This window comes from Talpa occidentalis, unplaced genomic scaffold (genome assembly GCF_014898055.3).
Source record: "Talpa occidentalis isolate TD23 unplaced genomic scaffold, MPIMG_talOcc4v2.1 talOcc4.11, whole genome shotgun sequence".
Lineage (NCBI taxonomy): Eukaryota > Metazoa > Chordata > Mammalia > Eulipotyphla > Talpidae > Talpa > Talpa occidentalis.
Genome location: NW_023601104.1, coordinates 36056253 through 36068877, shown reverse-complemented (window position 1 = coordinate 36068877; position 12625 = coordinate 36056253). Strand labels below are relative to the sequence as shown.

The 12625-nt window shown below is 34.0% G+C and overlaps 1 protein-coding gene across 11 annotated transcripts in view; it reads left to right on the top strand.

Annotated features, from left to right (window-relative positions):
- Positions 1-12625, top strand: part of MYO9A (myosin IXA) — a 191763-nt gene that overhangs the window by 51625 nt on the left and 127513 nt on the right. For 7 of the 11 annotated variants that reach the window (XM_054688553.1, XM_054688550.1, XM_054688576.1 and 4 more), the window contains exons 5-8: positions 2045-2144; positions 4313-4369; positions 10255-10355; positions 12106-12232. In XM_054688553.1, the coding sequence (XP_054544528.1) occupies positions 2045-2144; positions 4313-4369; positions 10255-10355; positions 12106-12232 (385 nt within the window). The remainder of the gene's footprint in view (positions 1-2044; positions 2145-4312; positions 4370-10254; positions 10356-12105; positions 12233-12625) is intronic. The other 4 variants (XM_037502853.1, XM_054688584.1, XM_054688572.1 and 1 more) reach the window with 1 other exon arrangement.

Sequence of the window (12625 nt, the reverse complement as noted above, 5' to 3'; positions counted from 1 at the left end):
TCTTGGATGTACAGATTAATGTTCTTCCATCATATTTTAGAGGTTTGGGGTCATTGTTTTTCAGATATTTTTTTCTGGCCCTTTTCTTTTAGGATTCTCATTGTACATATGTTGGTGTCTGTTTAATGACGTCCCACAGATTAGTGATACTTTGCTATACTCTTTATTCATTTTTTCTTTATGTTCATCAGACTAATCTCAATTTGCTTGTTTTTAGATTCACTGATTCCTTCTTTTGCCTGCTGTTCAACTCCTGTAGATATTTGTTAATTTCAGTTACAAGATCTGTGTATTTATTGATAGTATCTGTCTTATGAGACATCTTTCAAATACTTTCCTTGAGCTCTTTTACAGATTGCTTCTTTGAACATACTTAAACATACTTCTTTGAACATACTTAAACATACTTGAACATACTTAAACAGCGGATTAAAAGTCTTGTCTTGGGCCTCCCTGGTGGCGCAGCGTGTTAGCGCCACCCTTTGAAGCTGTCCACAGCCTCTGCAGCAAGGGTTTGATTCCCAGCCCGCCAGGGAGAAACCCACATGGCGTGGCAGACCTCTCCTGCCTTGCCTGCTGCTCCCCTCAGCTGTGTCGTCAGTCGTTCTGCTTCCTGCTCTGTCTCTGGTGAATTCTCTCACCCTCCTGTGCCTCTGACCTGTACCCCAGTTCTTGTATAAATAAATAAATCTTAAAAAGAAATACAAAAAAAAGTCTTGTAATAATCCTTATATCTGGGCTCCTTAAGGACAGTTACTATTGGTTATTTTTTCTCCTTTGCATGGGCTTTACTTTCTTCTTTCTTTGCCTGCTTCATATTTTGTTGTTGTTGAAAATTGGACATATTAAAAGTCATTGGACATTTAGAATTATCGTGTGACAGCATAGTAATAAGAATCTCCCTTCCCAGGGTTTATGATGGTAGTTTTTGTTCTTGCTGTTTTGTGACTATTCTGAACTTTAAGAATTTAGTATTCTTTTTCAAGCATGTGGCCTCTCAGCTATCTGCTTGGTTAGGTAGTTGTCAGTAATGATTGCAGAGATTTCTTTAAATGCTTGGAAACATTAAATTTCCTGGTCTTTGCCACAGGACTCTGTGTGTGTATGTGTCTTTCTCTATAAGTCAGGCATTTTGTTATTCTTAACCTTCTCTTCCTGCTTGTGCAGACCTTTAAGTTTATTCATTTGTGAAATTTAGTATCTCCTCTGTTTTTGCTGAACAGATGTGCCCTTTAGATGTACAGTCTTATGCATGAACATGGAATTCTAGATTTTCAGGAGTGTGCTGGAACTTTTCAAAGTTTGTGTGGAGATTTTATTTACCAGCTTTTCTTTTAAAAAGTTTTTGTTGTTGTTGTTATTCTGTTGTTTGCCCCAACATTTATTGGGGCACTGCTTTAGACATCCTACTAGCTCAAGAACTTGTCTGTAATTGTTTTATACAAAAACCTGGCAGGAAGGAGTTTCACACTGGGCTACTGCTGCATCAGGGCAAATGCAGACAATTTGGAACATGACTTACTATAGGGAAACTACCAGACAGTTCAAACAATGATATTTGTCAGGGAATGAGACTCTGAATGAGTTCTAATACTATTTTACCCTTGGGGGCTGCCATTCTGCTCATGTTTTCCACTATTGACAATTACTGATTTTCAATGCTGCTGTTGAGTTGGTGAGCAGAAAATGTAATATGGCAAGTTTAAAGACTATAAAGATAGTTGTATTTTGTGAGATTTGACTATTTTTCTTGTATATAAACCCCCTAGGTTTGTTAGCGATTGGATAAAATCCAGTCTTCTCAAAAATTTGATTGATAAAAATTTGGTAGTTTTCTAATTGGTTTTATGGAGGAGAGCACTTACAGTCATCTTCCACCTTCTTTTTTGATTCAGCATCCAAATAAATAATGAATTTGTCATCATAGTTTTTAAAAATGAAGTAAAGTGGAAACATTTTACTAATTAATGTTTGATTTTTTCCTGTTAAATAGTTACAATAAATCTAGTTCAATATAAAACAATACTTTCTTTGTTTCCAACAGGAACTATCATGTTTTCTATTACCTCCTGGCAGGAGCAAGTGAAGAAGAGAGATTAGCATTCCATCTTAAACAACCAGAAGAATATCATTATCTCAATCAGGTGAGAATTCATATAAAGCACGTGAAAATTTAGGGCATTATTCAGTTTTACTGGTGAGAAGTTTTTTCTAGTACTTTGTTTAACAAACCTGGTAATGGGTATTATCTAGTGTTTCATTGATGTGTAATCTAAAAATTTATGTGCTACAGTTCTCAAATTTAAAAATTATTCATATTCTCATAAGTTTTAAAAGATGGTTTTACTTTTTGTAAGACTATTTAAAACAATGATAGACTGTTTATAGGGCATATATTGGGTACTTTTACTTTAGTAAAAATAGTTTACTTTTTCCAAATTGATTTGCATTTTACGGACACCATCATGTTAAATGTTACTAATGATTAGTGCTTGTACTTCTCAAGGGACTTCTTGAAACCTTTAATGCATACTTTGACATTTTATGTACCTCTTGATATTATCTCACTGACTTAAATTTTAAGTATTTTTATGATTTGATAAATAGTTCTATTAAACATCTAACATGAAATTAATTTATTCAAAGAAATAATTTAGAAAATTTGCGTCTTTTCTTAAAACTGTTAAATAAGGGATAATTCTTACAAGTTAAATAAGGGATAATTTTTTTACATTGATGTCCCTAATTTAATTATTCCTTATATGAACAAAAACTCTAAAACCAGTGATAATGAACTAGTATTGCAGTAGATTATTTAACAGATTATCTCCTCTTTTTTTGCTTGAATCAAGATGTAAAGTCTTTGGAAAGAAATTCCTTTATCATAATTTTAAAAATCCTTAGGAAGATTTTGTAAGCAATTTAAGGTCATGAAAGTAACATTTTAGGTTTTTCCCACAATAGAGAGCATGTTATATAACTGATATTACTCAGTTTTGAAATTGCATATTGATACAAACTAATAAGACTTTTTATAATATATATCAAGAACTTCAGAGGGCCTCCCCGGTGGCGCAGCGGTTGAGCGCTGGGTTGCAAAGCTGTCTGCGGCCTCTGCGACGCCGGTTCGATCCCCGGCTGCTCCCCGGCCACCGGAGGAGGGTCCCACATGGCACACAGACCTCTCCTGCCGCCCGCTGCTCCCCTCAGCAGTGTACTTCGGTCCTTCTGCCTGCTCTGCTCCCCACTCTGGCTCTGGTGAATTCTTTCACCCTCCCACGCTTCTGACTGTACCCAGTGCATGTATAAACAAACAAACAAACAAACAAACAAATAAATAAATAATACATGCCTCTTTAAAAAAAAAAAAAGAATTTCAGAATTATTTAAAATATTACTTTATGATATATTAGTAAAGAATTAGAATTACATAATAATCTTAAATTTAAGATTAAATTTGTTTAGTTCAGGTTACTTAATAATATTAGGGTAAGATTAATAATTACTTGTATAACAATTAAAAATGGGGGCCTCCCCGGTGGCGCAGCTGTTGAGCGCTGGGTTGCGAAGCTGCCAGCAGCCTCTGCAGCGCCAGTTCGATCCCCGGCTGCTCCCCAGCCACCAGAGGAGGGTCCCACATGGTGCGCAGACCTCTCCTGCCGCCCGCTGCTCCCCTCAGCAGTGTACTTCGGTCCTTCTGCCTGCTCTGCTCCCCGCTCTGGCTCTGGTGAATTCTCTCACCCTCCCGTGCTTCTGACTGTACCCAGTGCATGTATAAACAAAACAAACAAATGAATAAATAAATAAATAAAGCATGCCTCTATAAAAAAAAAAAAAAAAACCAATTAAAAATGGTTTAATTAGCTTATGAATTTTCCCACCCTTCTTTAAACTATTTGCATTGCATTTGGGTGATTAAATGTTTTCCTTTTTAAAAAATATTAATTTCCCATGATGTGCTGATAGTTTTAGAGAAATTAAGAGTTTATTACTGTTCTTCCAGATCTTTTTGTAATTTTCATAAGGTCAGTATTCATAGAATTCATAGAATATGGGATTGAGCAGGTATTATAAATCTCAGTTACTGGGCAATAGCAAGTCTGGGTTGCTTTAGTAATTTGAGAGTGCTAGACCACCAGGATTGTCAGGCTCTCCTAGAATCTGAACATTCATTTAGTTATTTTTTGTTTTATATGCTGCTACACCAAATAACTTTCTTTGGCTAGTAGGAGTGCTAACTTAGCACTACATCTGAGATATTACTAGAGAAGTATAATCACTGTTACTTCTACCTAATCTGCTTTACTTTCAGATAACAAAGAGACCCCTCAGACAGAGCTGGGATGATTATTGCTATGACTCTGAGCCGGTCAGTACAAGTACCTAAATATTCTGTGTTCCTTTTTAAAGGATCCTTACCTTGCCCATTTGTAGATATGTTATGTTTTAGTCAGAAAGAAAATCACTTGAAATAAAATAAAGAATTTAGAAAAGATGATAAATTTCTTTGAATTGATTTATTTGTGTACGATTTGTGGATTAAAAACCAGTCAGTTTACATTTTTGTTGTCGCTAATATTTAGTCCATATTCAGTATTTATTTTGACAACAATAAAGTGATTGCATTCTTGATTTTTCAGATGTGTGAATCCTTATGAACTACACGATTTTTTCTTGATTTTTTTTAAATTATTATTTAGTAGTTTCATTACTTACATAAATACTATTTGTTATTTTTAAAAGTCACAGCTTTCCTTTTTATGGGTCCTTCAACAGTTTTTTTCCACTTAATGCATGAATATACGTTTTCCTTTGATTATTTTAATATTGAGAGGCTGTAACCTTTATGTAATTTTCCAAAAGGTCAAGAACTGAAATTCCTATAAATAAGATTATATTATGTTTCATATTGAGTGATTTAATGGTGTATATGATACGATTCAAAATGAATAGATAAATTTAGCTTAATTTATAAGGATATGTTTGTAATCATAAAAAGAATACAAAAAAATCATATGTAAAAGGCTGTATCAATCAACTAATGAACTAATTTATTACGTATTCCTCTCAGAAACATAACATGTCTTAATCTTTTTTAGACATAACCGTTACTTTAATTCTCACTGCAGGTGATTATAAACTCCACTAGCTATAAAACTAGGCAGTTTCAGAGTCAATTCTGGATATTAATTTTTTCTTTGAAATATAGTTTAGTTGCACTGCCATTCATAATGAACCGAGTCATTTATATGGCTTCAGATTTAACATTTTGGAAAATAAATTTAACATAATTAAATGTATAGATTCTGATAAATATTAGTCGGAAAATTTCATGCTGTTCTGCCTCTGTTGAGAAACATCCACCTTTCATTTACTCTACATTAAGTGACCATGACTTATTGGGAAATAGGCAGGACACTGGTAAACTACCGTGGCAAAATATGACTTGATTGCTGGACAGAACTTAAAGTGAAATTATGAACTGATTTGCTATTATTTATGGACAGTCTTCTTTTTTTTTAAGATTTATTTTATTTATTCATTTATACATTTATTCATTCATACAAGAACTGGGGTATAGGCCAGATGTGCAGGGGGTGAGAGGATTCACCAGGGACAGAGTGGGGAGCAGAACAGGCAGATATGCTGAAATATACTGCTTGAGGGGAACAGCGGGCAAGACAGGAGAGGTCTGCTGCCCCATGTGGGTCAGTTCCCTGGCCAGGATCGAACTCATGCTTTAGTGGCCAGTGATAGCTTAACAGTGCTGAGACTTTAATGCTTGTGCTACCAGGGAGGCCCTGTTTATGGAGTCTTTAGTGACACTTAAGGATTTGGGCTCTGAAGTGGACCTGATTTGATAACTGACTCATTAGTTTTGAGAGCCTGTACAGGCTCACTTTATTCTTTTGTTTCCATCATCCTTTTAAGTGGATGATAATGGTCTTTAACTTTTGTGAGTATTAAATTAGATGAAACATACAATTTGATATAGCGCTCAGTATGTAAAACTCACAAAAAATGTTTCCACCATCACTGTGACCATTGAAATCACCATCATCTATCTTTTTCTTTTAGAAGAACTTGGTAGCCTTACTTTCCTACTCCCTTAACATTACTTTCATCTCTGTCCTATTTATTGTGTTTTCAAATATAGGTTGAACTTTCATTAATTTCTTCTTTTTCTCACAAGTTGATGAATCAAGCAGTCAATCTGAAAATCTGTTAATTTTTTTCTTTCCTCTTAGAGGCTTCTGTGATAGTGTATTTGGAGGTGGACTAAACTTTATTTCCCTTTTATTTCCCTTTTATTAGAACTTCAGTGTCTAGCATTATAGGAAGAGAGGATTGTTAAGGACTGCTTTGTGTGTGTGTGTGTGAAGGGGGCATTTTTGCTATATAGTTTATGTATTTTATGAAATTGTGTGAATAATTCCAAGGGATGTCCTTTAGCAGAGGACCTGTTGTTAACCATTGTGTGGTCATTTAAATTTTCTTAAGGGTTATCCTTTCAAATAAACTTAAGCAACTTTTGTTGCTTCAGAGACCTGGATTGATTGTGGTTCGGCCATTACTGTTATTTAATCAAATTATTTAACCTTACAGTCTCCCTCCCCCAAACCCCCATAAATGTACATATAATAATATATGCTCACACATAAGTATCTCGTGTATTTTGAAGAATTAGATTATACATGTCAGGTAACCTTCATAGTCACTGTTATGTAGAAGATATTTAACAAATGTGAATTTCCTTTCTTTAGGTGGTAATAACTATTCAAATAATTTTATCTTAATACTGATTCTGAATATATTCAATATAAAGACTTAGTCTCAATATATAATTTTTTATTTATCTGAACTAAGCTTTGAATAATTTTAGTGTTCAACTATCAGGTATAGTTTTAATGAGAATTGCCATAATCAATGATAGTCTCAGGACACTGTCATGTTCTTACCTTTAACATTCATTTAATATTTGATCATTTTATAAGAGCCCTGGTTGTAGTTAGTATAAATTATCTTTTACACAAGGAGCAATAGTGGTTTAGAATTTAACGAACTTCCACGATGGTGGTAAAGGGAGTTAATAGGGTAACTGGGATTCCAATCAAGCCTGTGTTCTTTATATCCTTTTTTCCTTAAATGAACTCCAGCAAATTATTCGGACTTATGTCCTGAACTATCAACTGCTAGTTACAAAAAAGTATCATTTTCTAAACACTAGTCTAAGAAATAAAGACACTGTGGAAAAAATGTCTACTTTGACTCTACTTTTTACTTTCCCTTCCTCATGCCCACATTAAATGTTTATTGCACACCAGGCTTATCATAGGCATTCTAAATGAGAAAAGGTTTCATCATCCCATACAAAGGGAAAAATAGGCTGGTAGTTTTTTGGTGTGTTTGTGGGGAGTTTGCAATGGTATGTTATGACTCGTGCTGAGTTGAGTAGAGGAGTCAGCTGTCTTCTTTCAGGAGAATGAATTGTAACAGTTGTTGATTCCTGTTTTATCCTTTGAACCTTACTTTTTCATTGTTCTGTTACTGACTTCCAACAACTAGTACCAATATTTGTTTCTCCATGAAGGCTTTTCTCAGAACTCTGGAAGGCCTTTGTGCTCTTGCATGACTTTGTAAAAATGCCTAGAAATTAACAGCTTCCTCTTCCTATCTACAGAGGTCCTTAGCCAGTGAATGATAGGAGATGAAATATAAATGCTGTAGTTTCTTCACCTCTTTATTTGTACTGTTTCCCAAAAAATATTGGGTATCTCCTGTTACCCACTATGATATTGTAAAATGTTTAGGCTACATTGCCTTCCCTATTTTACTTTCCCATTTCCCTACTAGTTGGTCTCAAGGTCTGCTTTCATAGAAGTCCAAATTAAGATGAGTATAGTGTTGTCTGATAGATAACTCCATCCTTAGTCTTTACATTACCTTTGTCATTAGGGGTAGAGTTAAGCTCATCAATACACTGTTTAAAAAATTATTTTGGTGTTCACTGAGATCATTTTGTGTTTCTGAAGAACATTTGATTACAGATAACAAATATAAATCTGTTTATAAGTTATTGTTTCAGTTTACTTTTTTAGCATTATTTATATATATAAATATATATACATACATACATTGTTTCATTCACTTTAGTGGCAATGAGAATAAATCATTTATGGAAACCATTGCTATATCATTGAGTTTTTGCAAGTGGAAGCACATCACCCCCTCTCCCATGTATTTGTTGTGGAAAAATGTTTTCTAAATCATAAACTGGATGGTTGGTTTGGGGGAGGAGGAAGGGGGAAGAAATGAAGCAAAGGCTTTTTAGAGTTTTACTAAAGGTTAAGAATATTTTTAGGGGCCTCCCTGGTGGCCTAGGGGTTAAGAAGGCCCACTGTGGTGGCCTAAGTTCGATCTCCAGCCAGGGAGCTAACCCACACAGCACAATAGACCTCTCCTGTTACACCAGCTGCTCCGCTTAGTAGTGTATTTCAGTAGATCTGCCTTTTCTGCTCCTCACTCTGTCTCTGTCGAATCCTCTTACCACCTTGCCTCCCACTCCCCCCCCCCCCAGTTCTGGCCTGCACCCCAGTTCTTCTATGCAAAAATAGTCTTTTTTTTTTAAAAAAAAAAAAGGAAAATTTTTAATGGGTAGGATATTGACTTAGGTAGAAATGTGTCTTAAAATTGCTTACCAAAATTTTTATAGGCTGAAAATTAAGTGTATAGATTTTCAGAAAGAACTTTTCTTGAACTAAATTTAAAATTTAAACCTTTCCTTACAGAGATTAGGAGTATTTTTTAACAACATTTTAAAACTTAGTACTTAATTTTGCACCTTATATCTAGCTATATTCTTATAGTGCCTAAAGCAGGATTTGTATATGATAAATACTTGATAAAATATTTTTAAAGATATATAAGCGCTTGCTTTATTTCTCCAAAAGGAATGTTTCATTCGTTTTGGCACTTACTCTGTAATTCAGTGATTATGGATTTATTTCAGTAATTACCCACTGTGTTCTTGGCACTGATTGATGCTAGAGAGCTGCAATGAAATGAGATGGATAACACTTAATGTGTTTATTGACACAACATTCCATAGGAAGATAGTTTAAAAAACCAATTTGTGAAGAGGTTTTGAAATTAAAAGTATAAGGGACTGTCAGAACATAAAATAAAGAGATTTAAAGATTCATGTATTATTCTAAAGACTTAGATTAGGGCCTCCCCTGGTGGTGCAGGTGATTAAGCGCAGCACTGGGGAAGCTATCCACAGCCTCTGCAGCGCAGGTTCAATCCCAGCCGGCCGGCAAGAATCCCACATGGCATGGCAGACCTCTCCTGTCTCGCCCGCTGCTCCCCTCAGCAGTGTATTTCAGTCAGTCTGTCTGTTCTGTTCCCTGCTCTGTCTCTGGTGAATCCTCTCACCCTCCCGTGCATCTGGCCTCTACCTTGGTTCTTACATGCATGAATAAATAAATCTTAAAAAAAAAATACTTAGATTATATAGTTTTAATGTTTGGTTTTTGGGAACTGAAATGCTAGGTTATTCTAAAATAGTATCACCCATATTAAAAAAAAATTTATTTTCATTTGAATAGACCTCAACTCTTTTTACAGACGACAAGATGTGTGTTCTTTGCAGGTTTCCATGCTTTCACACATGCCTCTTTCTTTTGCTCATTGATCACCATGTTGTTTATTTCATTAGGAACTACGTTATATCCAATATAGATTTAGCAAACATTTTTTTAATGATATTAATTCATTTCCATTTCTCACTCAAATTGCTGCCTCTTCTAGAATTTATTTTTCTGTCCCTGGATCTAGTGCAAGGCCTTGCATTTGGGTAGTCATTTATTAAATATTTCTTGAATAAATAGCATTTGTTTGTGGAATTGAGCTCTCAAATACTTTGGATCTCCAGAACTCTTCAGAACCACTCAAAATCAAACTTGGTATCAGAACATTTGTCATAAGTATTGCTAGCTCTTTATCTTAAGTTCCTCATTGCCTTGGTGGTTATGGAAAGGAGAAAAAAATAACTGGTATTTTGCTAAGTATGTGTTTAGTTTGCATACCTGTAGTAAGATAAGAGGTTTTAGTGAATTTGACTAGGTCTAAATATTTCACCAACTCTAATTTTTATACCTAGGTACACTTATCTAAAATGGGTGAATTTTTGATTGGCTACATTATTTTCAATCAGTAATCTTGATTTTTCCCCCCCTTTTTTGTAAAAATTAGCAGGATTGCTTTATGGTGGAAGGGGAAGATTTGAGGCATGACTTTGAACGTTTACAGCTGGCGATGGAAATGGTAGGATTTCTTCCCAGGACCCGAAGACAGTGAGTTTATTTATTGTATTCTTATATTCTCAGTAAGTAATAAATACTGTGTATTTCAAGGATTCCTCTTCCTTGAGCCTTTTAAAAATGGTTCTGATTTCCTAATCTAGTACATCCTTTATTTTAAGCATTGTCTGTGATAATAATTTTTCTAAAAAACTCATTTTGAATTGTTTTTGTGAGTTCTTTATGATTTCTTTGAGATTCTGATGAATGGTGGAGCTCTCTTCCTGTAGAATATATATCATTAAGCATTTGTGCCTAATTGCAAGATTTTGTGTGTCCCTGAAGTCCATCCATGAACCTTACTTAAAAACTGTTGCTTTATGACATTATTTTATAGTTCTTTGTTTTGCATATCATTGCGTTCTAAACTTCTTAAACATGGGTACCCATCAGTAAGACAATTTTTCTGTGTATTTCCTTTTTATGTGTGTAATTTCATAATAAACATTTTGTTTATATTTCAATTTAAAAATAAAAATATTTTCAAATGCATTTAAATTTAAATGTAAACAAAATAGAAATGTAAAAAAATTGAGATGAGATGAAGTAAACTATATTTAAAATAAAACAATTTAAAGTTAAGGACACAGTAACCTTGACTCATCAGAAAAAAAAACTAGTTACTTTTTTTGAGGAGGGAACTAATGTTGAGATAAGTATGTAGGATTTGATCAGGTTGTCAATTTATAATCTCGTAGAAGTAGGAGAATATTGTAATTTTTTTGCTTGCTTGTAATTATATCATTGGTATGAATCTTCTATTAGCAGATCTTTTACTGGAATCTTTTTATGAGAGACAGTTAAGACCAAATAATGTAATATGTAACTATGTAAACCCATTTAATTGGTGACATAAACTCCATTTCACTGAAAGTTACCATATGACAATACCATTGTCATTTTCTCCCCTCGGTATTACTTAGATTTTTCCATCAGGATATTTTACTTACCTGTTGTGACACCTGGCTGATTTGACATATAGATTATACCTTAAATTATAGTGAAACTTTATTTTTTTAAAGATAATGAAAGTTAGAAATAAAACGTGTACTTTCTGATATGGCTTTATCATCTCACATTGGAAACCATTACAAGTAGTATGTTACTGGTAGTTTGGTCTTCAGTTTGACTCATCTCTGTAACTCAGATATAATCTTCAGATATTCACTAGAAGGAGGGGCATGTGTTTCTCTGAGAGAGAAGGGAAGGAGAAAAGGGAGGGTTCAGATATAAATGATTCGCAGTCGGGGGCTTTATATTAGATAACATATTTCAGTGAGCCCATACTATTTTTGTCTTTTTAAAGCATTTACCAAGAACACCATAATCTGGTATAGAAAAGTATTTTTAAAATATAATTAATAATAAAGAATTACCCAGGCTGCTTGGTAAAATACAGATTCTAAGACCTTTCCTTTAAAAATTTTGATTCAGTAAATTTGAAATAGACAATGTAGGGAAAGGACATTCCAGACAGAATGAAAAGGCATTTAAAAAGATATGGAATTTAGAAACACTCCTGCAGATTTAAACAATAGCAGGAGGTCCTAGTGAAACAACTATATTTGACAAGTGATACAGTACTACAAAAGATTATATAAAGCACTTTGCACAGTGCCTGACATAGGAAACACTCAATAAATTTTGGTTATTATAATTATTCTTCTTCTGATATTTAAACTAGGAAATAAGCTTAGAGAATGCACACAAGTAAGCTTTGTAATTTGTGGTTTTATTTTCACAGGATTTTCTCTCTTCTCTCAGCAATACTACACTTGGGTAATATCTGTTATAAAAAGAAGACATATCGGGATGACTCCATAGATATCTGTAATCCTGAAGTTCTGCCTGTTGTCTCAGAATTATTAGAAGTGAGTGATTATATTCTCAGTTGTTATTTCAAATACTGGGTAACTGCTCAGTTATTACCTTGTGTGACTGTTTTGTAGGTGTAAATGGGTTAATACTATTAACAGTTTTCTCCAAAAGATGAAATTTTTGCTTTTGAGTATACCAAAATTTTTAGAATATTTGGCTTTTTCTCCCCTTCCTCTCTTTGTGTCAGATTCCCATAATTGCTCAATTTGCTGGACAGAGTGACTATTTTACTCTAGACTATGTAATGTTTGAGGTCTTCACTAGTTTTTCTCCTTCTGTTCTTGAGATTTTTTTCTCATACCCAGATTTTGGTTAGATTATTTTATTTGAAGATGGTGTAATAGGATGGGTAGAGAGAAAAAACTAAATAGGGTCAAAGGTCTTCA